This window comes from Psittacula echo (genome assembly GCF_963264785.1).
Source record: "Psittacula echo genome assembly, chromosome: 17".
NCBI lineage: Eukaryota > Metazoa > Chordata > Aves > Psittaciformes > Psittacidae > Psittacula > Psittacula echo.
Genome location: NC_137753.1, coordinates 8,568,994 through 8,595,796, shown reverse-complemented (window position 1 = coordinate 8,595,796; position 26,803 = coordinate 8,568,994). Strand labels below are relative to the sequence as shown.

General features: G+C 50.5%; 4 protein-coding genes across 9 annotated transcripts; 2 read left to right on the top strand and 2 right to left on the bottom strand.

Annotated features, from left to right (window-relative positions):
• Positions 1-3: 3 nt before the first annotated feature.
• SLC66A1 (solute carrier family 66 member 1) lies at positions 4-6,292 on the bottom strand. Of its 2 annotated transcripts, XM_080631177.1 has the most exons (8): positions 5,999-6,292; positions 5,448-5,655; positions 4,190-4,319; positions 3,879-3,966; positions 2,319-2,473; positions 2,016-2,108; positions 1,476-1,661; positions 4-1,194 (listed from the first exon to the last, which is right to left on the bottom strand). In XM_080631177.1, exons 2-8 carry the CDS (start codon positions 5,615-5,617, stop codon positions 1,096-1,098), a joined length of 921 nt encoding a protein of 306 aa, XP_080487303.1. In that variant the 5' UTR covers positions 5,618-5,655; positions 5,999-6,292; the 3' UTR covers positions 4-1,095. The 2 variants fall into 2 exon arrangements, with proteins under 2 accessions (XP_080487303.1, XP_080487302.1); XM_080631176.1 differs by lacking the exon at positions 4-1,194 and having other exon boundaries at positions 1,201-1,661.
• An 88-nt stretch (positions 6,293-6,380) lies between these two features.
• LOC308228222 (aflatoxin B1 aldehyde reductase member 2-like) lies at positions 6,381-12,154 on the top strand. 3 transcript variants are annotated; one of them, XR_013958190.1, is made up of 8 exons: positions 6,381-6,584; positions 7,020-7,207; positions 7,721-7,825; positions 8,309-8,405; positions 8,507-8,606; positions 8,937-9,066; positions 9,571-9,792; positions 11,785-12,154. XR_013958190.1 is itself a non-coding variant. In XM_080631424.1 (7 exons), exons 1-7 carry the CDS (start codon positions 6,386-6,388, stop codon positions 9,730-9,732), a joined length of 981 nt encoding a protein of 326 aa, XP_080487550.1. In that variant the 5' UTR covers positions 6,381-6,385; the 3' UTR covers positions 9,733-10,058. The 3 variants fall into 3 exon arrangements, 1 of the variants encoding a protein (XP_080487550.1); XR_013958191.1 differs by lacking the exon at positions 11,785-12,154 and adding an exon at positions 10,836-11,300; XM_080631424.1 differs by lacking the exon at positions 11,785-12,154 and having other exon boundaries at positions 9,571-10,058.
• On the bottom strand, positions 10,745-13,102 carry MRTO4 (MRT4 homolog, ribosome maturation factor; the record flags this gene model as incomplete). Of its 2 annotated transcripts, XM_080631426.1 has the most annotated exons (8): positions 10,745-11,062; positions 11,358-11,434; positions 11,838-11,989; positions 12,164-12,231; positions 12,403-12,484; positions 12,580-12,683; positions 12,746-12,804; positions 12,879-13,049. In XM_080631426.1, 8 exons carry the CDS (start codon positions 12,904-12,906, stop codon positions 10,910-10,912), a joined length of 723 nt encoding a protein of 240 aa, XP_080487552.1. In that variant the 3' UTR covers positions 10,745-10,909. The 2 variants fall into 2 exon arrangements, with proteins under 2 accessions (XP_080487552.1, XP_080487551.1); XM_080631425.1 differs by having other exon boundaries at positions 12,580-12,804; positions 12,879-13,102.
• On the top strand, positions 13,060-25,657 carry EMC1 (ER membrane protein complex subunit 1). 2 transcript variants are annotated; one of them, XR_013958189.1, is made up of 24 exons: positions 13,060-13,177; positions 13,327-13,451; positions 14,405-14,470; positions 14,634-14,727; positions 15,149-15,277; positions 15,413-15,539; positions 15,830-15,979; positions 16,328-16,495; positions 17,041-17,112; positions 17,550-17,609; positions 17,845-17,967; positions 18,203-18,299; positions 19,103-19,219; positions 20,130-20,329; positions 20,558-20,707; positions 20,946-21,107; positions 21,351-21,470; positions 21,680-21,817; positions 22,046-22,219; positions 22,914-23,124; positions 23,348-23,432; positions 23,910-24,039; positions 24,170-24,624; positions 24,927-25,058. XR_013958189.1 is itself a non-coding variant. In XM_080631423.1 (23 exons), the coding sequence occupies exons 1-23, from the start codon at positions 13,101-13,103 to the stop codon at positions 25,104-25,106; spliced, it is 2,955 nt and encodes a 984-aa protein (XP_080487549.1). In that variant the 5' UTR covers positions 13,060-13,100; the 3' UTR covers positions 25,107-25,657. The 2 variants fall into 2 exon arrangements, 1 of the variants encoding a protein (XP_080487549.1); XM_080631423.1 differs by lacking the exon at positions 24,170-24,624 and having other exon boundaries at positions 24,927-25,657.
• Positions 25,658-26,803: the final 1,146 nt, after the last annotated feature.

The following is a 26,803-nucleotide window of genomic DNA, read 5'->3' as shown; positions in this document are numbered from 1 at the left end:
GGGCCAGCGCCTCAGCACCCTCACAGGGAAGAGCTTCTGCCTAAGAGCTCATCTCAGTCTCCCCTCTGGCAGGTTAAAGCCATTCCCCTTGGCCTGTCCCTACAGGCCCTTGTAAAAGGACAAGTTGCATTAGCTTTCCTTGAAGGGCCTACAAGTGTTGATTCTGCTCTTGCTTGCCCTGTGAGAGGGAGCTGCTCCTCCCCAGCAGAAGGAGCTCAGCACCTGCGGACGCTGTTTTTCCCAAGCTGCTGCTTCCTTCTGTGGTCAAGAAGCCACTGTGCTGGTGTGCAGGGCCCTGGGAGCAGGATAAATCCATCAACAAGAGAGTAGGAACCAAACAGCAGAGCAAGTGCAGGCAGCAGCAGCCTGGGTGACCACCTCTACAGCTCCCAAAGAGCAATGAAGCAATTTCCCCAAGAAACCCACACAATTCAAATGGGAAGTCAGAGCAATGGGGATTATGAGACACAGTGAGAAAGAGGCAGGAGCTGCCAGATGAACTGGCAAATAAAACCCAAGGAGGCACATGGGCAAGGACTTGTTTTATGGACATGAGCCGTGCTAATTCAAACAGGTTTGTGTGGAGTGAAACACTTTGGTTACGCTGCTCCTTCCCTCCCTCCTTCTGAACTGGGCCCAGTCACTGAGGTATCTTCTAGAAAGAGGCAGTGGAGACACGAGGCCCACAGAGGTAACTGCTGCTCATGGTTGTGGTGGGTCACTCATCTCCATTCCCTCCCCACAGCCCCTCAAGCTCTTCTCATGTTTTGACAGCACTGAGGAAGCTCCAGATCACCCCAGAGAGGCAGCAGCTAAAGTGACTGGGCTCAGCGGTAAGAGCTACGAAGAGCAGCCTTTTGAGGTACTAAGTTATTCCCTGTTCATCCCAATAGCATCATTGGTATCAAAGAGGCACCAGGCCTCTCAGCAGTACCCTCTGCCACCCAGCTAGGCTTTAGCAGCACAACATGTCACCCACTGGCTCAAGTCCTCTTCTCCCAAGACCTGCCAGGGTGGAGGAGCTAGTTTGCCCAGCGCTGAGGTCAGCTTTTGTGTTTGCATCTTCCTCTTCTGCCTCCGGGGCAGGTCCCTCTGTCAGCTCTCCAGGCTGTCCCCCTGCTCCTCGAGAAGAGCACCCCTCTCTTCAGGGGTGCCAGGTTTTCCTCCCCGATAAGCAAGGAACTGGAAGGAGATCTGAGGAGCAGTTAAGGCTCTTCCCACAAGCAAGGGTGGATCTATGGATGCATTGGGTCTCATCACCTGGAAAAAGGCTGTTTGTGCCAGGACATGGCAACAGGATGAGCTTAGTGCACACAAGGGTCTGAAGCATTCAGCTGTTGCAACACCATGAATTACTCACTGGCACAGCTCACAGCAGTCACTGATGAGCACCAACCCACCCACTGCTGCCTAGCCCTGCCTGCCCAAAGGTGGGACTGGATCCAGGAGGGAAACATCGGCCAGGGAAAGGATACAACCACGTCGAGGGAAAGGACACCCAGGCTGCCCACCAGCCAGGGGAGGTGGTGCAGGACGTAGTCCCCTTCACTTTGCCCTGGCTCAGGGTTCTTCAGGAGGATGCTGAGGCCGTAGAGCGAGTTCCCCAGCATCACCAGGGCAAAGAGGGAGTAGGAGATCCCAATGGTGGATTTCCTCTTGTACTGGCAGAAGAGAGGCCAGAGAGAGGAGCTTGGGTGCAGCTCTGAAATCTCACTAGGAAGCACTATTAATCACCCTCCCCCCCAAAAAAAAGAGAAGAAAAAAGGTGGTGACTCAATGCCAAGAGCCTTTTAGTTCCCCCCTTTGCTTATACATTAAGACAAAGTGAAAGCACCACCCTGAAAATATTATGTAAAAGGGAAGGGAGAAAAATTAATGTTTTGGAGCAGAAATACAGAAAAATAGTCCCTTATGAAGTGATCAGAGATGGGACCTCTGAGCAAGGAGGAGAAAGGTGATCCCACCACCATTTCCATCTGACACCTCAGGACCCCAGGACCTGTCCTACCACTTACATTTGTGTAGATCTGGGGGACTCGGGAGCACAGGTACAGCACAGAGGAGACAGAGCCAATGGTGAAGCCAATGATCTCACTCCTGGTGAAAGGCTGCAAGGCAAAGGGGTGCATTGAGCAGCCCCATGTTCTCAGAGATGCGCTCACCACCCTCTCCACAGCTCTGTGCCAGGCCATAGCATGGCCAAACCCCTGCCCTTGGATCTCCCCACCAAGCAGGATGCATTGGTCCAGCAGGACATGCCCACCCCACCAGAGCTTTATCTTCTTCTCCCCATCACCCAGCTTTAGGACTCAGCTCACCTCTGACATCAGCTCACCCACATGAGTGGAGAGCAGGGACCTTCCTTTGAACACCACCGGGTCCTGTGCCACATCAGCACCTCTGCCCAGGAAGGAAATGGTCGACAGTGTCCCCAGGGAAAGGAAGAGGAAGGCTGTGTTGATCTGGGCAGTGACTGCAGGGGATCAAGCAGAGGCTGGTCAGGGGAGCTCCTCTCCCAGCCCCCAGTGCAGCCCAGCAGCTGTGGTAGGTGCCAGGGCTCCCTCTGGGCCCTTTGAGCTCTCTCTAATCTCTGTGGTTGCACAGCCAGCACCAATAGCTGCTGTGGGCACTTTTATCTCGCAGCAATACATGCGATTTGTAAGTTATCAGGGAGGAAACTACTCCTATCTCAGCAGGCTGAGAGCACTTGAGCTTCTTTGTGCTTAGGGCTCTTCAAAAATCATCTCCTCCATCTAGAAGCTTTTCACAGGCTTAACTCACCCCAGCACATGTTCAAATCCCTGCCAGACTGAGCCTCAACATCAAGACTTGGGTTGTATTCTGTCAAGAAGCTCTCTAGCATTAACAAAGTGAGACAGCTGATGAGCCAAATACCAACTGGCTTAGTAAGTTAATGGCTTTAGTAAGTTAACTAGTTATCAGGGTCCCAGGGATGCCTGTTATAGTCAGAGATAGCTGCAATGCTAAAAAGTGGATTTCCTCTTGCTGTTCAAGCCTTGCAAGAACAGTCCAGGTTCCCTTTTTACTCCATTTGAACAGGGAGGAACTTCTCCATCACATCAAGGCTGCCACTAATTGTAAGAGGAGCGCTGACCCCCGAATTTCTTTCTGTACTTAATGCAGCTCCCAGGGGGGTTATTTTCCACCCAGACACTGTGCATAGCTGTTTGCAGAAGCCCCAGGCATGGCTGGTAGCTGTTTGCTGGCTTTGGCTCTCATAGGTGCTCAGGTTAGCATAGAACCTCTCAAGCTGGAAGGGACCCCAAGGGTCATTGAGTCCAACTCCCTGCTCCTGGCAGAACTACCTAAAACCAAGCCATATGACCAAGAGCATTGTCCACATGCTGCTTGAACCCTGATGGGCTTGGTGCCATGACCCTGAAGAGCCTGTTACGGCTACTAAGGCAAAATTACCTTAAGAATTACTGTAGGAAGGGAAAACGTGTGCAGAGCTTTCTAAGATGCTGTGCTCATGTGTTTAGATTTGTGTGTTCTGCACTGCGGAAGACAGAGGCAGGTGTAGGATCAGCAGGGGGAAATGCTAGGTTTCAGGAGCAGCAATCCATTTCTTCTCTCAGTGATCCCTGGTTATTATCCCATTTTTCCATCCTGACTACTCTTGATTCATCCCAGGTAGAATATAATGATGAAATTTCAAGAAGAGGCAACAAGAACCCCTACAAAAAGGTTTATGTTGGGGTTTAAAAAGACCAGCAAGCACTAAGCAATATCAATGCATCTGCAAAGCACCTCAGCCCCAACACATCTCCTCAGGGCTTCCTCCCCCTCCTGGATCCACAGTCAAGGCACAAGCCAGCCCAAAAGGCAGCCCCACCACCCTTGTAACCCCAACTCACATCCTCCACCCTGGTTCTTCACTTTGTAGTAGCAGTAGAGAGCCAACATCACCAGGTCTGCGAGCACATAGTAAATAGCTGTGTAAACCTACGGGGAGAAGGATGGGTTGGTTCTACCCACAGAAAGGCTTCCAGCTAATAGCTGAGATGAGCCAGCATCCCAGGAGGAGAAGGAATTATCCCCAGGAGGAGGACAGGGAGCAGCCTGGGGCTGTTTGCGTCTCTGGTGTTGGATTAAGCAGCACACATCCCTCCTCCCTACAGTTTAGGGTGCCTGAGAGCCAACCCAACCCCACCAATTCAGCTGGTACCTGCAGGGGCAACTGATGAGCCAGAAAGGAACCAATGAGGTTTAGGAGGTCTCCGCCCAGCCATCCCAGCAGGAAATATATGGAGAGAGCCCGGTCCATGATGCCTGTTTTGCAGGCTTGGTAAAACTGCCTGCAGAGACACAAGCCATAACCCCTGTATGGTTCAGCGCTACCTGGGAATCATCCTCAGGATTCCCTGTTGCTCCCACCTGCATCATTTTGCAGTTGAAAAGCACTCAGCACCAGGAGCGGGGAAGTAGAGATTTCCTGTCCTCAGGCAATCCCTCTGCAAGCCAACCCCTGTGAGAAGTCCTGTGACACACTGGCATCAATATACTGGGCTCAAGCCCTTGCGATCCATCCCTCATGCAGGGGTAGAAAGCAGCAAGGAGAAGCACCAGTTGCAGAAAGTGCCTCTCTGGTTATGAAATAGAATCATAGAATCATAGTTAGGGTTGGAAAGGACCTTAAGATCATCCAGTTCCAACCCCCTGCCATGGGCAGGGACACCTCACATTAAACCATGCCACCCAAGGCTTCATCCAACCTGGCCTTGAACACTGCCAGGGATGGAGCATTCACAGCTTCCCTGGGCAACCCATTCCAGTGCCTCACCACCCTTACAGTAAAGAACTTCTTCCTTATATCCAATCTAAACTTCCCCTGTTTAAGTTTGAACCCGTTACCCCTTGTCCTGCCACTACAGTCCCTAATGAAGAGTCCATCCCCAGCATCCCTATAGCCCCCTTTCAGATACTGGAAGGCTGCTCCAAGGCCTCCACGCAGCCTTCTCTTCTCCAGGCTGAACAGCCCCAACTTTCTCAGCCTATCTTCACATAGGAGGTGCTCCAGCCCCTGATCATCCTTGTGGCCTCCTCTGGACTTGTTCCAACAGTTCCATGTCCTTTTATAACCTGATGATACACCAAGACCCACCACATTCCCCCTGCCACAGCTGTGCCAGCACTTCCAAGAAGCCCAGGGCCCCTGGAAACGCTTCATCCACAAGCGTGACCTGCAAGGACTGCATTGCAGTTGGCTTACGTGGGTTATTACAGCTGCCAAACATGGTATTAGCAATATAACAACAAACAAAGCTTCGGGGCTGTGCTGCTGGCTCCCTCTGCACCCCTTAAACCCTGGTTTTCCAGCCCTGATTGCTTTTGCTGGGGAGAGTTAACTCAGGCAGCTCGAGCCTGAAGCTGGATTTAAGAGAGGAGTGTTATCCCATGGGAAGGGGTTTGGGAGTGATGCTTACGGGAAAGAGGCAGCTGCAAAGCAGAAGATGGAAACCAGACCCAGGACGACACTGGCGATGTCCCGGCCGTCCTGGGCACACTCATTGAACACATCCATCACCCAGCGGGACCCGTTGGGACAGTCAGAAAAGTTCCCGAGCTGGAGACGCCTCCAGTGCCGCAGATCCATGGCCTCTAGTGCTCAGGTGTTGGTCAGGTGGGATAATGCTGTGGGAAAACATGGTAACGTGAGAAAAACATGGGAAAAAACATAGGAAAAAGTTAATAACGCTGGAGGAAAACAGCTCTGTTAGGAAGAGGCTTGGAGCTCCTCCAAAAGCCTTGCAAAAACCTCATTACTGGCTTTAACTTTGGATCCAGTGGGATAACCAGCCAGGAATGCCGTCACCCAGCGGGATTTGCCCTCAAAGAAATGAACCTCTGTGGATCAGGGATTCACCCCGCTCCTTCACTGGCCTTAATTTGGATCCAGTGGGATGACCGGCCGGGAATGCCGCCACCCGCCAGGATTGCACCCCAAAGCGCTGCTCCCTGCGGGGCAGGGACTTACCTCGCTCCACGGTGGCCTTTTGGGAACCGCCTTTCTTTCTCTTCAGAAACTCCTGGTTTTTGCTGCTTCTCCTCCCGCAAACTCCCTCCACACCCGCCGGTCCCTCAGCCGCGCTCAGGAACTCGCTTTGCTTCGCAACCAGCTGCTTTGTCAGGTAATTTTTTACAAACCCACCACTTTTATCGGAACCTACTGGTGCCTTCCCACTCCCGCTACTTCCCCAGGAAGCCGCTGCTATCCCACAACCCTAATTTTGCCGGAATCGGGTGTTTTTCACGCCAAACACAGCCAGGTTTTGAGAGCTCTCCTCAGCACCGCGCATGCGCCTGCAAGTGGGGCACGAGCGTCTCTCGCACTCCCCGCGCATGCGCGGTGACTCCGGCAGCGATGGCGGCTGGTGGTGCGCGGCCCGCGGTGGTGCTGGGCGCCATGGAGATGGGGCGGCGGGCAGGGCCGGAGGCCAGTGCCGCGCTGCTCCGCGCCTTCCTGAGCCGCGGGCACCGCCTGGTCGACACCGCGTACATGTACGCGGCGGGAGAATCGGAGAAAATCCTGGGCGCGCTGCTGGCTGCAGGCACCGAGTCCGGTACGGCCGGGGATGGTCTTAGTGGGGCTGGAGGGAGAGGGGGCTTCCCTGACAGGCTGGCACCGACCCTGAGGAGAAGGGACTACTCCTGAACGTGTTCCATGAGGATAAGGGTTTCCTCTGCCAGACTGGCACCATTCCCGGGGATAAGGGACTTCCTCTGGACCTGTTCCCTGGGGAGAAGGGTTTTCCCTGCCAAGCTGATGCCATCCCTGAAGGAAAGGAAGGGATTCCGTTGCTCTCTGTGCCTTGAGAAGCGCATTCCTCTAGAGCAGCCCTGCAGTCCCTGAGGAGAAGAGCCCCCCTGAGAGGCTGATGTGGTTCCTGGAGAGAGGCACCTTCCCTGAAACACCCCAAGCAGCGCTTGAGTTGTGCCCCTTATGCCTTTGCTGATGGTGGAGCCATCCCTGCTCATTGTCCCTTTCTGTCTGCCAGTGCAACTCGCCACCAAGGCCAACCCCTGGGATGGGAAGACGCTGAAGCCCGAGAGCTTGCGGTCACAGCTGAACACATCCCTGGAGAGGCTGAAGAGGACGAGTGTGGAGCTCTTCTATCTCCATGCTCCTGACCATGGGACCCCGGTGGAGGAGACGCTGCGTGCCTGCAATGAGCTGCACAAAGAGGTAAAGTGGGAAGAGCAAGCCTGGACCATCTCGTGGTTACCTCCCTCTCTTTACCTCTTATAAACCAGGGCTGCTTGTGCTCTTTTTCAGCACTGGGTTTGCACAACACAAGGAGGAAGGGACAAAGAATGGCCAGGGCAAAGCCCTGACTAACACTCCATTGCGTGCTCACGTGGTGCACTTTGTGCCCAAGAGCTCTTGAAAGCATGATACCATCTGGACTTTGCTTTCAGTGCTAACTGATTAGGTTAAAATTAGTGCTGGTAATGGCTGAAGGAAGAATTCCTGAATGGCATTAGGCCAATAGTGGCGTTTAAATTAGAAGGTGTGAATTCAAAATGGACAGGAAATATTTCTGTTGGGTCTTATAATTCATAGAAAAGGAGGACAGAGATGAGCAGGGAACTCTGGACTAAAATTTGGTGCCTGTTCATTTCACTGTTACCTTGCACTGTCTGGGTACAAATGCGCTTCTAAAACCTGGACCTGAATATGCCTTTTATTCCTCTGCAGGGGAAGTTTAAGGAACTTGGTCTATCCAACTATGCAGCATGGGAGGTGGCAGAAATCTGCACCATCTGCAAATACAACAATTGGGTGATGCCAACTGTGTACCAGGTGAGGGATGGGGCTGCACATGGCCTGGCGCATCTTTTGTGGAGGCTGAGATGAATCCAACCAGAGGAATACAAACGTTCAGCTCAGAATGGCATAGAAATGGTTCTCACTGTCCTTACAGCAATGGGCAGCTGTTGTGCGGAAGTGTCTGGGGCTCCCAGATCTTGGACCAGCTCCCAGATAACAGAGCAGAGGAAGCTGTGGCAGTCAGCCTGGGAAGTCCTGTCAGGACACGTGTGATTAGAAAGCTGAGGTCACTTCTGGGAGAAAGCTGAGTCCGCGTTTGTTCCCCGAGTCATTGACTCCCTTCATGTGGAACTTAAAAATCAATGACCTTAGGAAGTCTGTTCCTAAGCAGAGAATAACCTTGTGTGACCCAGAGCTGTAAGAGTGCTGTCAGGGAAGAGTGGGGAAAAAGCTGTTCAGGTGCCCACTGCCCTGAGCTGGTGTTTGCAGTTCTTTATCTCCCTCATCCTCGTGCAGGGCATGTACAACGCGACCACTCGCCAGGTGGAACCTGAGCTCTTCCCTTGCCTGAGACACTACGGGCTGCGGTTCTATGCCTACAACCCACTTGCAGGTACAGTGAGGGAAAGGGTGAGACTTGGAAACCAAACCTATGCAAAGTGGGGGCTGTAGAAGAGCCAGCTCATCCCCAAATGTGCTGCTGATCCTTTGCAGGAGGGCTGTTGACTGGCAAATACAAGTATGAGGACAAAGACACACGTCAGCCCACGGGAAGATTTTTTGGGAATGACTGGGCTCAAGTTTACAGGGACAGGTATGTTTTGAGCTGATAGATGAGCAGGGAGATGGGGCAGGAATGATTGCATGGAAACGCAGTAGTAATCACCTAAGAGGAAGCAGAATTGACCAAAGCTTGTGTCTGTGCATGTGGTTGGGGCTGTAGCTTGTGACTGAGCTTCACAGAGTGTTTTTAGGTTCAGCTTCCTCCGGACTTAGAGTGGGGGATTGTAGAAGTCCTTGGAGGGTACAAAGAGTTGCATGAGGCTTCCTGAAAGCCTCTTGTACTAGATGGGAATATAGATGTACCAGTCACTTTAGATCCCGAGGGCAGTAAAGAGTGATTTTGTTGGTTTTTTTCTTGCAGGTACTGGAAAAAGCACCATTTTGAAGGCATTGAAATAGTAGAAGGATCTCTGAAAGATGCTTATGGCTCTAATGCTCCAAGCCTGACCTCTGCAGCTCTGCGCTGGTTGTACCATCACTCTAAACTGCAGGTGAGCAGCAGGCAGCTGTTGTGGCTCGCAACCAGGGCAAGGTTTCTTAATTTGCTTATCCTGTGGGCTTCTGGTGTTCCCAACAGAATATTGCTACATGACTCTGCCTGCCATGCACCAGGAGCAAGCTGGCTCTCTATTACCTCATGGTATCCTGTGTTTGTGGGAGTGGGAGAAGTGGAAGATGTTAAGGGGCAGTTACTGGGGTATTGGCTTCCCACCCAGACAGCAAGGAGATACCTTTCGTCAAAGTAGGGAATTAATGGTTATATTCCCTATCTCCCCAAAATGTTCCTGTAGCTCCTTGTAAAGTAGGATTTGGCAGCTTTTGAGGCATTGCCACATGGAGATGTTCTTGCCCTATGAACAGAACTTCATGGTGTCAGTTGTGTAAACACCAAGGAGCCACTGGCTGCTCTTTACTGGAAAGAAAGGTTTCAGCTGTGGCTTGAGAGGTGAACCAGATTTCTTTTGGGATCAGCAACACCTCCTGTCACTTTCCAGGGTTCTCTTGGAGACGCGGTGATCATTGGGATGTCCAACTTAGAGCAGCTTGAGCAGAACCTCAACTACAGTGAAGAGGGCCCCCTCCTCCCGGCCGTGGTGGAGGCATTTGACAAGGCCTGCAGCCTGGCTGCCTCTGACTGCCCCAACTACTTCCGCTAGAGACCAGGGTAGGGACAAGAAAGTGGGTGCTATGGAGGTGGATGATCAAGCACTGGAGAGGTACTTGCCCACCCTGCCCCTTTGATCAATGTGCAAATGTGTTTTTTCCTGTACTAATATTAATGAAGCTTTGCAAGATCCACTCCAGTTGTCAGCACTTGGTGTGTTGGCTGTGCCTTCGTCCTCCTCCCCTCATGACTTCCAGCTCTGTGCAGCACACTGTGATTTACACATGTGATCAGGGAAAAATGGACACATAATCCCAGTTCACCCTTAATATGAGATCTTAAATAATTATGTACAATAAAACCTTTTTCTCGCACTGCCCCCATCTCCTAACCACAGTCTGTCTCTTAACCCACAGCCTGACTGGCTTCTCCTTATCCATGCTCTGCAACCTTAACAGCTTAACAGCTCCTCTGGGTCAGAAGATGGGAGCAAACCCCCTGCAACATGTTGGGAGGGGGTCCAGAGAAGACCCACAAAAACAATGGGGGACAGAGGATCTCTCCTGTGAGGAACAGCTGAGAGATCTGGGGTTGTTCAGCCTGGAGAAGACTCCAGGTGGCCTTATTGTGGCCTTTCAGTTCTTAAAAGGGGACCATTAAGAAAGATGGGGAGACTTTTTAGCAGGGCCTGTTGTGATAGGATGAGAGGTGATGGGTTTAAACTAAAAGAGGGAGATTCAGGCTGGATGTGAGGAAGAAATCCTTTACACTGAGGGTGGTGAAACACTGGCACAGGTTGCCCACAGAGGTGCTGCATACCCCATCCCTAGAGACATTCTGGGCAACCTGATCTAGATGAAGATGCCCCTGCTCATTGCAGGGGGTTGGATTGGATGAGCTTTGACGGTCCCTTCCAACCCAAACCATTTTATGACTCTGTGATCTTCCCCAGTAGCAGGCACGCTGTGTCCAAGCTGTTACATTTATGTGCTTTCATGTTTGGAGGGAGCATTTCCTCAGATCCCAGGGTACTCCAACAGGAACAGGCAGCAGCAACAACCATCTGAGGCTTTATGTACATTTATATATATAAAAAAGCATAATTAGGTCATTTTTATGAAGAGCGTATTTGAGCAGATTGTCCTTGTCCTCCAGGTGCAAATAGGGAAGGGAAACATCCTCCTCTGTTTCTAATAGAGCTGTCTGGTGTCCAAGCAATAGGACTGCTGCTAGTCCTCATTGCTGTCATCATCCTTCTCCTCTTCTTCCTCCTCCTCCTCCTCCGCTGCATCTCCCACAAGCTTCTGGAAGTCTCCAGTCTCAGAATTCCACAGGAATTTAATAGTGACTTTAAACTCTGCCATCTCATAGCCAAAGAGTTTCTAGGAAAGGACACAAAGTTGTCATTGCTGCCTTATTTCCATGGCCTGCTTAGCAAAACTACGTCAAGGAAGTAAGTACCACTTCCAGCTGGGAACTGCAGCAAAGCAGGAGCCAAAATAACTGCTGCAGAGCTTTAGCACTTGTGTTAGGAAGGGGTAAGGAAGTTTGCACACCCCACTGAGCAATACCCGGCAGTGCTGCTCACCTTCACGCCAGAACCTATGCCCTACACCATAATTAAACTGAGAAGTTAACTGGGTGCTCACGCAGATGCCATGTTACAGCATTACTCACCAGGACTCGGGCTTGCTCAGGGGTGAGAACATCCCCTTCTTTGCAGACTTCGTAATCTGAAAGCAGCGTCACCACTCCTGTGGGACCAGAAGCTCTTGAAATAGGCTCAGAAATCCTGGAGGAGCCCAGGGAAAAGCAAGGCTCTCACAAACACCACCATTCCATGCAAATATTGGAACTCTCCAGGAAGCTGGGTGAGATAAGCTTTAAAACCCCCCCATGTCGAGTTTCTGAACAGGATACAGATATGCTGGTGGTCACCACTGAAGGAAGGCAGTATCTGATAGAGCTGGTTGCTTGCTCATCCTCTGACAATGGTTTGGGAAGAGCAGCACAAGAATACAATGAGTTCTAGCACCAGCCAAAGAAGAATAAAGCTGCCCATGGGATTTTCTCCTAAACTCTTATCTAATATTCTCTTTCAAAGACATTACCTGTGCAGGTGAAAGCCAAGCTTGCCCTCTCAGCCCCATCACGTACCTTTCTTCAGTGCCGTTGGCAGCCCCAGCTGCCGTAGCTGCGGCTCCATGGAGTGAGGAAACTGCTCCAAGGGTCCCGTGTCCAGGCTCACCGTGTATGTCGCCTTGTTCCCCGCACGGGCAAAGTCCACCTCTTTGAACTTGGAGAACCACCTGGGACAGGGATTGGTAACAAGAGCTTTAGCTGCAGTGACTTCTTCCCTGCTGTTGGGAAGATGAGTGGAAAAGCCTCACAAGATCTTGACTGCTTGAAGAGAAATGTCAGTGAGTGATGTAGACAAGGAGAAGGAAACCAAGCAGCTGCTCACTGCACCGACGCGTACTCACTCGTCCACCTCATCTTTGGTGCGGTTGGTGAAGAGGAGACCGACTTCTCCCCGCAGGTGTTTGCTGACCTGAAAGACAGAAGCCATCACAGGACTTGAGCAGTGTCCAGGGATCAATCCTGCACCAGAGTTGAGCTCTGGCAACAACAGGGGTGGGTGCGACAACACAGGTGGGTTACGTTACAGCACCCGAGGGAGCCCAGCTTTCTGGGGGCAAAGCTTGCAGGACACAACCCTTACCTTGTGCAGGTTCTCCCTGTACTCGCTGCTCGGCTCACGCCCCAGCGCCACCATCATCACTTTGTTCTTCCCGAAGAAGATCCTGGACCGGTGGGAGGAGGAGGAAGGAGCCATCAACTCCCGGTCCGCGCTCGCCCCGAGGCAGCAACCCCTGCCCACCGCTGCCCCCCGCCTCACCTGCTGTGCTTCCAAGCGTTCCGCACGTCCTTCAGCTTGTTGTTCCTCATGTTGGCAACGGAGAAGACGAAGATGTACTTGTAGGTGTCCACGCATCTCCGCAGCTGCAAGGCAGCCGTTAGCGGGAGCCGCGGCACCGCGCGGGGCCGGGCCGGGCGGCACTCACCTCGGCGATGAGCGCCTGCTTGGCTTCCAACCCCTTCCTGGGCGTCCGCGTCAGGGAGACTGCGGGAGCGGAGCAGGGAACACGTTAGTGCGGGAGCAGCGGGGCCGGGGGCGCTGGGACCCGGCGCACTCACCCTTGCGGTCCCGCTTGGACTTCGGCATGGCTCCGCCGCTGTCGTGCTCCGAGGCCCCCGCGGCGGCGCTGTGCGGGCTTCCGGGAGCACCGGCGGGCTGCCTCTCGCGGTGCCTGCGTGTCCGTCGTGCGTTTCAGAGCAGGTTTGTGGCGCAGGCAGCGGCGATGACAGCCCCGCGGAGTTAAGGACCCCTGGGCGCCGGGATTGCGGCCTGGCGCTGCCATGGCGGCGGGGCTGTGGGTGCTGCTGCTGCCGCTGGCGGCAGCTGTTTATGAGGACCAAGTGGGCAAGTTCGACTGGTGAGTGCGGGGGGAACCAGCGGGAGCTCCACAGCGCCGGGGTCCTCCTGCGAGCCTGAGGCCCGCCGTGCTGCATCCCGCTGCTGCGGCCTCCCTGGGGCCTTCCCCTCACCCGGTCCCGTCTCACCCGCTCGCGTTTGCTGTCCTAGGAGGCAGCAGTACGTGGGGAAGCTCAAGTTCGCCTCTCTGGAGGCCTCGCAGGGTTCCAAGAAGCTCGTTGTGGCCACCGAGAAGAACGTCGTGGCTGCCCTGAACTCCAGGAGTGGTGAAATCCGTGAGTGAAGTGGGTTTTGTTGTACTGGGGATAAGAGGTTGATCGGGTTGTGCTGTGTGGGACTTGTAGCTGTGCGCTACGTAGGGCTTTGGAAGGTGTTGGTTGATGAGAAACGGAGCCTGACCCAGCTTGAGCCCAGAGCCCCCCCCCCCCGCCGTGTGTTGAGCTGCACCCCCAAAGTGTGAGCAGCAGGTAGAGAGAGATGATCCTGCCCTTCTACTCTGCTCTTGTGATACCCCACTTGCAGCACTGTGTGCAGTGCTCGTGTCGTCAGCATAAGAAGGACATGGAGCTGTTGGAGTAAGGCCAGAGGAGGCCACGGGGATGATCAGGGGCTGGAGCAGCTCCTGTATGGAGCCAGGCTGAGAACATTGGGGCTGTTGAGCCTGGGGAAGAGAAGCTGCGTGGAGACCTCAGAGCAGCTTCCAGTGTCTGAAGGGGGCTACAAGGATGCTGCAGAGGGACTCTTCATCAGGGACTGCAGTGACAGGACAAGGGGTGATGGGTTCAGACTGAAACAGGGGAAGTTCAGGTTGGAGATGAGGCAGAAGCTCTTCCCTGTGAGGGTGCTGAGGTGCTGGGACAGGGTGCCCAGAGAAGCTGTGGCTGCCCCATCCCTGGCAGTGTTCAAGGCCAGGTTGGACGCAGGGGCTTGGAGCAAGCTGCTCTAGTGGAAGGTGTCCCTGCCCGTGGCAGGGGATTGGAACTGGATGAGCTTTAAGGTTCGTTCTAGCACAAACTATTCCATGATTCTACACTGAGAGGGTGATCGTGGCAATGTTGTTTTGTCAGACTAAGAGGATTTATCTGGCAGTTCAAAAGCTGTTGCTTAGGGCAGGCTGACTGTTCTCTGTGTACGTTTATGGCCAGAAAGAGCCAAAGTTTAAAAATAACCACAAACAAATGCCTTTGGGGGAGCAGATCTTGTTCTCACATCGCTCTGTTTGTTTCAGTGTGGCGCCATGTAGACAAGGGAACCTCTGAAGGAGCAGTGGACGCGATGCTGATCCATGGACAGGGTAAGGAGAACACGTGGGTGTTGTGCTGGGGCTGGTGGTTGCCCTCATACATAGGATCTCAACCATGTGTTAGACCAGGAGCTGAACTTGCCAGAACTTACTGCCTTATTGACCTGTGCTGGGTACATGTTCCATGTTTGTCTTCTCTTCATTTCCTGGGCAGATGCCATCACTGTGTCCAATGCTGGACGTATTCTGCGCTCCTGGGAGACCAACATTGGAGGGTTGAACTGGGAGACATCCCTGGACACGGGCAGGTAGGCTTTCCTGTTTGTAATGCTGCTCTAGAAGGAAAAAAGGGGTTGTTGACCTTGTCTGGACTTGCATTATGGAGAAAGATGGGTTAGATGGAAATACATTTCCAAAATAACATAGGGATGAATTGTTTAGGAAGGCCTGAACCTTTCAGTTAAGTCCATTTCTGCTTCTTAGCAAACCAGTAAAAGGAAGAGATGTATGGTTTTTACATAGATTAATTTTCTCTTTAAATATACAACATGTTCGATGTGCATCTGATTTGGAGTGCCTGGATTCAGCCAAGTGCTCTCTGCGGAGATCAGCAAGGACATAAAGTGGGATATAAATTGTACTTCATGAGTGATGTTGAGTGTTTGGAGTGGTTTTATTTTCTCCTAGAAGAAAACAGTTCTCTAACTCACTGCCTCGACCTGTGCTTAGTTTCCAGGTGGCTGGTTTGGTGGGGCTGCAGGACGTGGTAAAATACGTGGCGATCCTGAAGAAAGCAGCCATCTCTCTTCACTACCTTTCCAACGGGCACCAGAAATGGGTGGAACACTTGCCAGAAAGGTAAGAACACCTTTTAAGTGTAAACTTCTGGCAGGGAGCTTGTTGCCTTGGAGAGGAATGGATGCTGTGCTTGCCTTTTGCTTTTGAAAACTGATGTGAGAAGATGATGCTTCATGGTTGCTGCCTCTCTTGCAGTGAGAGCACTCAGTACCAGTTGCTGTATTCCCATGGGACTGGGGTGATCCATGTGCTTGGAATTGTTCCCCAGAGCCACCTGAATATTTTAACCTTCAGTGTAGAAGATGGAGAAATTACCAAACAGGTAGTGCTTGATTGTGGATCCAAAATACTGAATTTGATGTTAACAAATGTACTTCTAATTAGATGGGCTGTGGTGTGCAGAGTAATTGTTGTGGTGTGATGAAATTCCCTTTCACTGTGGCATTGCTGCATGCCAATAAATGGGTTTCACTGCTGAAAGCAAAACCTGGAAATCTCAGTTTCTCCCAGGGTCACGAGTAGAAAAAACTGACTTAAATTTTTAGTTGTGTCCAAGTTGGTTCTTGGAAGATTTAGTTCTATTGACAGCTTTGTTCATGTCTCACTTGGCAGATCAGAGTAGCAGCCCCGTGGCTGAAGACCCTGAATGGCGTGTGCAGCGTGGTGGGGGAGGCAGTGCTGGTGTGCATGGACATGGACACACGTTCACTCTATGTTTGCTCCTTGGAGACTGAGCAGGAAATGAGGCAGATCCCACTGCAGGTGAGAAGTGCTTAGAAAGAGTTGTATGTAATTCGTTGTCTAGCTGGTTTGGTGCTTGGCAGTGGTGGGTGTTCTGTCTTTAAAGTACAGAATGATTGAAGAGATAGGGAGGGAATTGCGATCCGTACATTGAGACAAGGGAGAGAAAACTCTTTGTCTAATCATTCCTTCTGGACCAATGCCTTCAGATCTTGGCTCCAGCAGGATGCTTAGCCTCCTTGCTTCTGCTTTTATTTATCCTGACACAGGGAATCTCTTCATAAAGCTTGTATTGCTGCTGAGAAAAGGAAGCTATTAGTATCAGTTGGGAAAACAAAGTTCTCATGAACACGTGTCTCGCCTTCACAGTCACTTGACTTGGAGTTTGCTGATGGCTTCCAGCCCAGGATATTGGCCACTCAACCCAATGTAGTCAGTGCTTCACGGACTCAGTTCTTCCTGCAGCTGGCTCCGAGCCACTTCTCTCTGCTGCAGTACAAACATGGGCTGCTCAGCCACCTCCGGGACTTCCAGCAGGTAACCAAGATGAATGTACTCCAGTTGAGAGGGCCAAATACAGCTTAAAATTCCTTAAAACCTCTGTACTGAGCTTTCTGAAGGAGCTGCTGAGCTGCTTATTTCAGTGTGCTCTTGGCTGCAACACTTGAACACCATTTGATTTCATTTATACTACTTGCTGAACTATTTCCAACAACTTTATTTTTGCCAACAGTTGTCAGCACTGGGATGCTGCCCTGGTTTTGAGGTGGGTAGAGACATGTGTCTAAGTGGCTGGTGGTGTAGCAGTACTTTTGATACACCAGCTGAGAGGTTTTGAAAGCAGATGAGCTTTAAAAAGCTGAGGAACACTGGACATAATGGTTCAGAAGCCTGTGGCAGGTCAGCTGCTTCCATGTTTGAGAAGTATGTTCAGTCTTAGATAATTTAATTTGTTAAAACAATGGCATTTAAAGTCTGGCTGTGACAGATCATCTGTTTCTAATGGCTTAGTTTGGTGCACAGGTAGGTTTTGGGGTTTTTTCATGTTTCTTTTGCAATTTCCTGCTCTCTTCTCTTTTCAGGCAGCTCTGGTGAGTTTTGCAACAACTGGGGAGAAGACTGTGGCTGCTGTCCTGACCTGCAGGAGCGAGCTGGTGAGCACAGTTTGTCTGTACTAGGGAACCAGCACAGCTCTAGCATGGATCTGCTCAGGGGGGTGGATTCCATAAGGGCTTTCCTTCATGGAGGAGGATTTATTTAGCTTCCTAGGTATATGAAGACAATGATAATGCAAGCAGGCCTTGATTGTAGCCAGATAAGGCTATTCGTGGCTTGATGAAGCATCTTGTCCTGTGTGCAGCCTCTTTGAACCTTGTCTGAGGTGGGCAGGTAACCTAGGAACCAGCTTCACTGGCTTGCAGAGGATTTCAGTTCTGAGGAGTATAAGTCTCATTTTTGTCAGAAATAGAACAGAACAGACTGTTTCCTGCCTGGTTTCAGAGTCAGGCTGAACGTGACTTGACAGGCACTCAAAAACCTGTTTCATTTTGTCCTCTTACTGCCATGTTATCTCTTCTCATCCTCATTTCAGAAGCCTGGAAGTTCTGATGGCCTGCATGCTGGACGTGCTCTGGAGGATTCCCAGAAGCAGGTATGAAGTGTTCCCAAGAACAGCAGAAGTTCTTGACAGTCCATTTTATTCCTTTGCGTGTAGGAACAGAATGCAAAAGGTGTTACACCATCTTTTTGGAGACTGTTTGTAGCAGCTCCGTATATATAATCTGAAGTTCTCCTGCAGCCACAGTTCTTGCCGAGTCTGAAATCCTTCTGCAGAACTTGGTGTGGTACATGTGTTTAACTCAGCTATTTTCTGCCTGGTGTTACAGGACTCCTTGACCTGTTCCAATCAAACCTGCAACATTAATCTCTACCTGGTTGAAACTGGACAAAGATTGCTGGATACCACAATTACCTTTAACCTGGAGCCAAGTGGTGCCAAGCCACAGCAGGTGAGTGAGGAGAGATTATCATACTTGCAGTGTCCTCCCTACCCTGCTGTGGCAGACTGGATAGAGCCTTCCAAGGAGCTCTGCCTGTGGAGGACAAGAGGAAAAGCATTCTGAGGGCGTGCTGGATTACTGCACACAATCATGCTGTTTGCTCTTGATTTACCCAAGAGTTCTGTTTTCTCTCGTTGCATGATGTGATCATTAATCTCACTGCTTCATTTGCTTTTTGTTCCAGCTATACATCCAAGTTTTCCTGAAGAAGGATGACTCCGTGGGCTATCGGGCCTTGGTACAAACAGAAGACCACATGCTGATGTTCCTCCAGCAGCCAGGTAACTGGCACAAACAGCAGCTTGCTCCATTCTTAACAGTGCACACCTTGTCACTGTAGGCCAGGGAGAAAATTCCAAGTCCCAAATGATTATGTTTTATCATTGCTTTCTTTGGAAACCAGCAAAATGGATTTAACTGGTCCAAGGCCCATTCCCTCAGTGCCATGGGTTAGTGGTGGCCTTGGGAGTGCTGGGGTAAAGGTTGGACTGGATGAGCTTATAGATTTTTTCCAACCTCATTGATTCTATGATTCTATGAAAGATCCTGGAGATTCTTCCACCCTCATAAGACATCTCATCTGAGAAAACAGTTTTGCCATGTTCTTTGTGGTAGGAGGAGAGTCCAAGTCCTGTTATGGATCTTCCTCAGAGTTTCTTCGGAAAAGATCCTCATGGCAAAAATGTTAATTTGCAGGAAGGGTTCAAAGTCCTTCTCAGTGACATGAACTTTCTGGGGCTGAAAAGGAATCCAGTTGTTCACACTCTGTATCTCGTACTTTAAATAGACTGTAACCCTTTTAAAACACCAGATCATAGAATCATACACTCATACAATGGCTTTTATTGATTCAGTGGCTTTTCCCCAAAAGGGGTTCCAGTTGTGCAAAATATTTGTCTTTTATGACAGAGCTAATTGCATGATATTAGATAGGTGGGTGGATGGATGGATGTTGGTTTGTGTTTCATTAAGAGCAGTGATTTGCATCTGAAGGGTCCCCTGGCAGATAATTTCTATGTTGAGTGAGTCTATTTCCAGATACTAAGTTTCTTTTTCCAACATTCGATCCCTCATTTCTTTCCAGGAAAAGTTGTGTGGAATAGAGAGGAGTCCCTAGCAGAAGTGGTAAGCTTGGAGATGGTGGATCTACCTCTGACAGGTGCCCAGGCTGAGCTGGAGGGAGAATTTGGGAAGAAAGCAGGTAAGCCGTAGACATACCAGGATTACCCCTGTGAGTTTGGTTTTCTTCCTGAATAAATGTATTGATTGTTTTCATCTGAGCTGAGAGGATTCAATTTTCTACTGATGGCAATTAAAACAAGCAGAAACAAACCCATTTCTGTCTGAACTTTGGAGGTCCAATGCCAAGTGCAGATGACATGAGTGTGTTATGTTGTTATATTAAATAACCAGTCAGCAGCAGTAGGAGGGATTTTGGCCACTTCTTCTTAACATTTCCCTTTGACTCTTTCTGTAAGACTCATTTGCAATAGTGTTTTTTTCCCCTTTGTTTTTTCTTGCTGTCCTGGATGCAGCCATTCAAGGTAACCTCTGCATGCAATGTTCCTGGTATTTCTTACAACTGCTTCCTAGTGGAGTCTGATCTCTGCTTGCCTTCCTCAGTGGTTAAAGATGGTCGAAATCTGGTGTTCTCTTTGTTTCAAGGAGCTAAATATAAACCTTGATTGGGCAGAATTAAGTATTTCTTTACTTCAAAGGCTTCTCTTGCTCTGAGTAACAAGTACAGAGGGAGATACAGACCTTTTAGGTGGGTAAGCTTTAGGTGGGCACTTACTGTGAGTGTACCAGTAAGAAAGAAGGGATACAAAGGAAGAGATGCTGTATTCTGCGTGAAGGTTTGCTTTCAGTTGATGGGGATGTCTTCTGGAATGAGTGGTGCCAGTGTCAAGTGGGAAGAGGTTGGTAAATGCAGAGTCTGCTGTAGAAATGGTAACTGGAACTGTGCTATTCTGAAGTGGGAGGCAGAGGCAAGGAGTTATCATAGGTTCATGCATGGCAGCATTTCTTCTTTATGGCTGAGACCATCATTTCAGTTGTGGAGTGGGGCATAATGGTTTGTTATGTTGTTACCGTGTTGGTCCCATTTGCAGATGGCTTGCTGGGGATGTTTCTCAAGAGGCTCTCCTCCCAGCTCATCCTGCTGCAAGCCTGGACTGCTCATCTTTGGAAGATGTTCTATGATGCCAGGAAACCCCGGAGCCAGATTAAAAATGAGATTAACATTGACAATTTGGCCAGAGATGAATTCAACCTCCAGAAAATGATGGTGATGGTCACTGCTTCAGGAAAGGTGAGGAAGCCAGGGTAGGAATCTGCTTCTAGTCTGTAGCAAGGAGTCTCTGCTCTGGTTTTAGTCAGACTCTGGGCAGAACATGGCGAGATGATGTGCAGGATGCTTTGTGATAGCTTTGGAGAGGGACTAAGTCTCTTTTCTTTGTTATAGCCTGAAGAAGGATGCAGTGCTTGAATGCCAGAGATGTGTTGTTCTAAACTTGGGTTTTCCTGTGTCTCTGCTCAGCTTTTTGGTATTGAAAGCAGCTCTGGCACCATTGTGTGGAAGCAGTATCTCAGGGATGTGCGACCGGGCTCCTCCTTTAAGCTGATGGTCCAAAGAACAACAGCCCATTTCCCACACCCTCCACAATGCACCTTGCTTGTAAAGGACAAGGTGAGTCCCTTTCCTCTCTCCCTTTACTGAGCTTCCTGAGCTTGGAAATGTGTGCTTTGAAGGAGTGGAAAAAAGTCTCTTTTTTGGGTATTGTCTGGTTGTCACTGACGTGGGGACAGGAGGAGAGTCTGAACACCCGGAATCCAGGCTGTGAATAGTTGACACTAGTAAGCAACAGATAGAAAATCAGCTCTTTTTCCTGCCTTAGAAAAAGCTTTGCATCTTGTTTGTTTTATAGGAAACCAAAATGAGCTACTTGTATGTCTTTAACCCCATCTTTGGGAAGAGAAGTCAAGTAGCTCCCCCTCTTTTGAAGCGTCCAATTCTTCAGACTTTGCTTCTGCCTATTATGGATCAAGATTATGCCAAAGTACTACTCCTGATTGATGATGAGTACAAGGTAAATTGTTTTGCCTGGAGACGGTTTTACTCATGTTCTGATTAATATTCTCCTCCCTTTGGAGCAAGATTAAAATGCCATTGAGTCACAGGTCTCACAAAACTATGAGGTTATTCTGGTAAAACAGACCTCATCCTGATAAATGTGTTTGAAACAATCTTTCTGTGCTGCTGTTTTACTGGATTTTGGTGGTTTGGGGTTATTGTCACTTGGTCTTTAACCTCTGTTTCAATTATTTTCCAGGTTACAGCTTTCCCAGCGACTAAAAATGTCCTTCGCCAGCTAAGAGAAATGGCTCATTCCATCTTTTTTTATCTAGTTGATGCTGAGCAGGGAAGACTTTCTGGATTCAGGCTGAAAAAGGTATGGAAGACTCATTACAGTGCAAGTCCTGAACATCCTCTGGCTAATGGTAGCTCTCTTCATTGGACTTAAGGAATTTTGCTCCAGATAAAAACAGTTCAGCCTCAAAATGTGCCCAAGACACTTCCATTTCAAAAGCATTTTACAGGCAGAGATGATGTCTTTCGAGGACAGGATAAAACTTCCAACGTGGTGCTTTGTTCCTGCAGGACCTGACAACAGAGGAGAGCTGGGAGGTGGTCATACCCACCGAAGTGCAGAGGATAGTGAGTGTGAAGGGGAAGAGGTCCAATGAGCACGTGCACTCCCAGGGCCGGGTGATGGGAGACCGCAGCGTTCTCTATAAGGTGCCTTTGAACTTTTTGTTGGCTTTTGGTTGCTGCATTACCTCAGGAGCAGATCTCAGCGCTGTTTCTAGGTGCTATGTGGAGAATAACTGCCCTGTGGTGCCATTTTTGCTCAGTATGGCTCACTGACCACATACTTTGTCTATTATATGCTTAGTTCCAGATGAAATGCGTATAAATAAGGGGCCTATAGCACTACAGTGAGGGTGATTCTCTCTTTTGCTCTAGTCCCTGAATCCCAACCTGCTTGCTGTGGTGACAGAGAGCACAGATACACATCACGAGCGCACGTTCATTGGAATATATCTGATTGATGGAGTCACAGGCAGGATCATCCACTCCTCAGTGCAGAAGAAAGCAAAGGGACCTGTCCATATGGTTCACTCAGAGAACTGGGTGGTGGTAAGGAGTGGTTCTTAGCTGGTTCTTTATGTCTGGGAGGTTGGGCAGTTGCTGAACCTGTGTGGAAAAGACTTTCTGATCATTCTCTGGGATTTTTTGAGATGTGTCTCTTGTGAGACCCCACCTGCAGTAAAGTGCACAGCTCTGGTGTCCTCAACACAAGAGGGACATGGAACTGTTCAAGCAAGTCCAAGGGAGGCCACAAAGATGCTGCGCAGCTCTGCTCTGGAGCCAGGCTGAGAGAGCTGGGCTGGGTCAGCCTGGAGAAGAGAAGGCTCCTGAAGGGGAGACCTGAGAGCAGCTCCAGTGCCTAAAGGGGCTGCAGGAAACCTGGAGAGGGGCTTGGGACAAGGGCCTGTAGGAACAGGCCAAGAGGAATGGCTTTAACCTGCCAGAGGGGAGACTGAGATGAGCTCTTAGGCAGAAGCTCTTCCCTGTGAGGGTGCTGAGGCGCTGGCCCAGGGTGCCCAGAGAAGCTGTGGCTGCCCCATCCCTGGCAGTGTTCAAGGCCAGGTTGGACACAGGGGCTTGGAGCAAGCTGCTCTAGTGGAAGGTGTCCCTGCCCGTGGCAGGGGTTGGAGCTGGATGAGCTTTAAGGTCCCTTCCAACCTAAACCACTCTGGGATTTCCTGTTACCTCTCTGTATTAGTGACTCTGCTTGCCTTGTATTCCTAAAACCCTTCTCTCATTTCAGTACCAGTACTGGAACACAAAGGCACGTCGGAATGAGTTCACTGTGCTGGAGCTGTATGAGGGGACAGAGCAATACAATGCCACAGCCTTCAGCTCCCTGGACCGCCCGATTTTACCTCAGGTTCTCCAGCAGTCTTACATCTTTCCGTCTGCCATCAGTGCCATGGAGGCCACCATCACTGAGCGGGGCATCACCAGCCGGCACTTGCTCGGTGAGTATGTCCTGCTTTGTTCTGCATGTGCTGATGCTGCCTGCACAAGGCAGGTTTGACACTGAAATCCAAGGAAAATCAGTTTGCCACCAAAAATGATGCCTGTGGGCTGCTCTGGCCTCCTGGCAAGAGCAGGGATAGGCACCAAGAGAGCATTTATGTGAGCTGCTAGGAAACGCTGTCAGAAAGAGCCATTCTTAAGATGTGTTTCTTTAACACACAGTTGGGCTTCCCTCCGGGGCCATCCTCTCCCTTCCCAAGGCTCTGCTGGATCCTCGCCGCCCAGAGATCCCCACGGAACAAAGCAGGTAAGGAAAGTAGGATAACCACTATTCGTGGACAGCTTTGAGGGAGGGATTTGTTTTGTGTGTAGTAGAGTTGTGTCAAGTAGAACAACTTGTTCTGGACAGATTCAGGGCAATTCTTGCATTAAATGAAGTGAGGTCACTTTGCTCCCAGTCTGTGACCATGGAAAATGTTTGTGATACAATAGATCTTACCATTAGCAAAATGAGTGTTGTCTCCACTCTAAGAAGTAGCAAGCATAGTGAGTGCCTGAAGGTTTTAGAATTACACTTACTTTTAGCACTTCAGAGGGCTGTTGCAGTGCAGTCTGACCCAGTGGCATGTTCGATTTTCATCTTGCGTCAAAAATGAATCTGCACTGGGAAAAGCCACTAAATTTGCTGTTTCAGGTCAGCTTGTGATGATCAGATATGAAACGCAGGTGATGTCCTCCATATGCTGGTTGATTGGGTTTTGATTTCTCTCTAAATGCCTTTCAGAGAAGAGAACCTGATTCCGTACTCCCCTGATGTGCAGATCCATGCTGAGAGGTTTATCAACTACAATCAAACCATATCCCGAATGAGAGGGATTTATACAGCCCCCTCTGGCCTAGAATCTACATGTCTGGTGAGCACAGGCTGGAAGCTTCAATGTAGAGATAAGGAGGTAGTGGGTGGTGCTGCAGCCTGTGGCAGGGAGCTCTGTGACTGCTTGTCAAGTGGCTGCTCACTACTTCAGTGTTTCTTCTTTTAATTAGAACTATAGACCTCACTCAATCCGTTTTGATGTATCTAATCCTGTGCTCAGCTCTGGGCCCCTCACTACAAGAGAGACATTGAGGGGCTGGAATGGGGCCAGAGAAGGGCAACGGAGCTGGTGCATGGCCTGGAGCACAAGTGTGATGGGGAACGGCTGAGGGACCTGGGGGGTTCAGTCTGGAGAAGAGAAGGCTCAGGGGGGACCTGATCGCTGCCTACAACTGCCTGACAGGAGGATGGAGCCAGGAGGGGCTGGGCTCTGCTCCCAAGGAACAAGGGAATGGGACAAGAGGAACCGGCCTCAAGCTGCACCAGGGCAGGTTTAGATGGAGCTGAGGAACAATTCCTTCCCCAAAGGGTGCTCAGGCATTGGAACAGGCTGCCCAGGGCAGGGCTGCAGTCACCGTCCCTGCAAGTGTTCACACACCGTGGAGACAAGGCCTCAGTGCCATGGGTTAGTGGTGGCCTTGGCAGTGCTGGAGTAAGGGTTGGAGTGGATGAGCTTAAAGCTGTTTTCCAACCTGGTTGATTCCATGATTCTATGATCTGGTTTTACACCAGATTTACACTGCCCCATCCCTGGCATTGTTCAGGGCCAGGTTGAACAGAGCCTTGAGTGCCATGGTCTAGTGTGAGGTGACCCTGCCCATGGCAGGGGGTTGGAACTGGATGATCTTAAGGTCCTTTCCAACCCAAACCATTCTATGATTCTACACTCAAACCTGCATTTACCAGCTCATGATCTCATCCCTGTAGGTTGTTGCATACGGCCTGGACATCTACCAGACCCGAGTGTACCCATCGAAGCAGTTTGATGTCCTGAAGGATGACTATGACTACGTGCTTATAAGCAGCGTCCTCTTTGGGCTGGTTTTTGCTACCATGATCACAAAGAGACTGGCACAGGTGAAGCTTCTGAATCGGGCCTGGCGCTAAGGCGGCAGGCCCAGGGAGGGCTGTGGCTGGAGAAGACATCTGAGGTGTGGACTGGCTGAAGATCTGCCACCCCATGTTGGGTTCAGTTCCACGTTCCAGCTTGCTTGATGGGTGCAAACACCTATATTACGTTTTTGCTGGAGGATATTTGGGAGGAAAAGGTGCTGATGCAACGACACAATATGCTGCCTATGTGTCTCCCAGTGAGAAGAAATGGAAGAGAGATGGAAAAAAGACTATTATAAAGTAAATCTCCCCAACCTCCATTAATGCCCTAAAATCTGCCATGGCATCATCTCCCTGATGTCAGTGAAGATCTAAGGATGCACATACTCCTGATCCTCACCTCTTCCTCAGCAAGAGGAGGACAGAGGGATGTTGTGCTGTGTGTGCATGGTGCCACTTGAGCTACTGTGGGTAAGGGCTGAGGAGACGTTCGGAAGAAGGTTAGAACTTGGATGGATGCTGTTGGAAAATGGCCCCTTTGGGTTACTCAGTCACGGGGCTGCGGGAGGAATTTGAATGTAAAATCTCTCCATGTTCTTTATTTATGATGATGTTGGTTTTAATTTTGCTGTATTTGGTGTATAACGCTGGGGGTAAGGTCTCATCACGGTTGGGGAGTGAAGAATTTCACAGTGTTCCCCCCCAGTAATGGCTGTTCACTCTTTGTACGTGGATTTAGAATCATGGAATCAACTGGGCTGGAAAAGACCTTTAACCACATCCACTCCAACCCTTACCCCAGCACTGCCAAGGCCACCACTAACCCATGGCACTGAGGCCTCGTCTCCACGTTGTGTGAGCACTTGCAGGGATGGTGACTGCAGCCCTGCCCTGGGCAGCCTGTTCCAATGCCTGAGCACCCTTTGGGGAAGGAATTGTTCCTCAGCTCCATCTAAACCTGCCCTGGTGCAGCTTGAGGCCGGTTCCTCTTGTCCCATCCCTTGTTCCTTGGGAGCAGAGCCCAGCCCCTCCTGGCTCCATCCTCCTCTCAGGCAGTTGTAGGCAGCGATCAGGTCCCCCCTGAGCCTTCTCTTCTCCAGACTGAACCCCCCAGGTCCCTCAGCCGTTCCCTATCACACTGTGCTCCAGGCCCTGCACCAGCTCCGTTGCCCTTCTCTGGCCCCATTCCAGCCCCTCAATGTCTCTCTTGTAGTGAGGGGCCCAGGGCTGAGCACAGGATTCGAGGTGCGGCCTCACCAGTGCCCAGTGCAGAGGCACAGGCACTGCCCTGGCCCTGCTGCCACACTGGTGCTGGTACAGGCCAGGATGCTGGTGGCTTCCTGGCTACCTGGGCACAAGCTGCTCATGTTCAGCTCCATCATTCAGCATGTCCAGGTCCTTTCCCATGAGCACTTCCCAGCCACTTTTCCCCAAGCCTGGAGCATTCAATGAGGTTGTCATGACCCAAGTTCAGGCCCTGACACTTTGAACCCCATCCCATTGGCCATAGCCTGATTCTCCAGCCTGTCCAGATCCCTATGCAGAGCGTCCCTGTCCTCCACTAGATTAAGGCTCCCATCCACCTTGGTGTCATCTACAAGGCAACATTGTCATAACTCATTTTTATCAGCCAGTTGTGCCCCCAGGAGAGGCTCTGTTCTGTCAGGCACCTCCTGTGTGTGCAGGTACCCCCAGTGAAGCTGTGTCACAGAATCAGACTGGCTTGGGTTGGATGGGACCTTAAAGCCCAT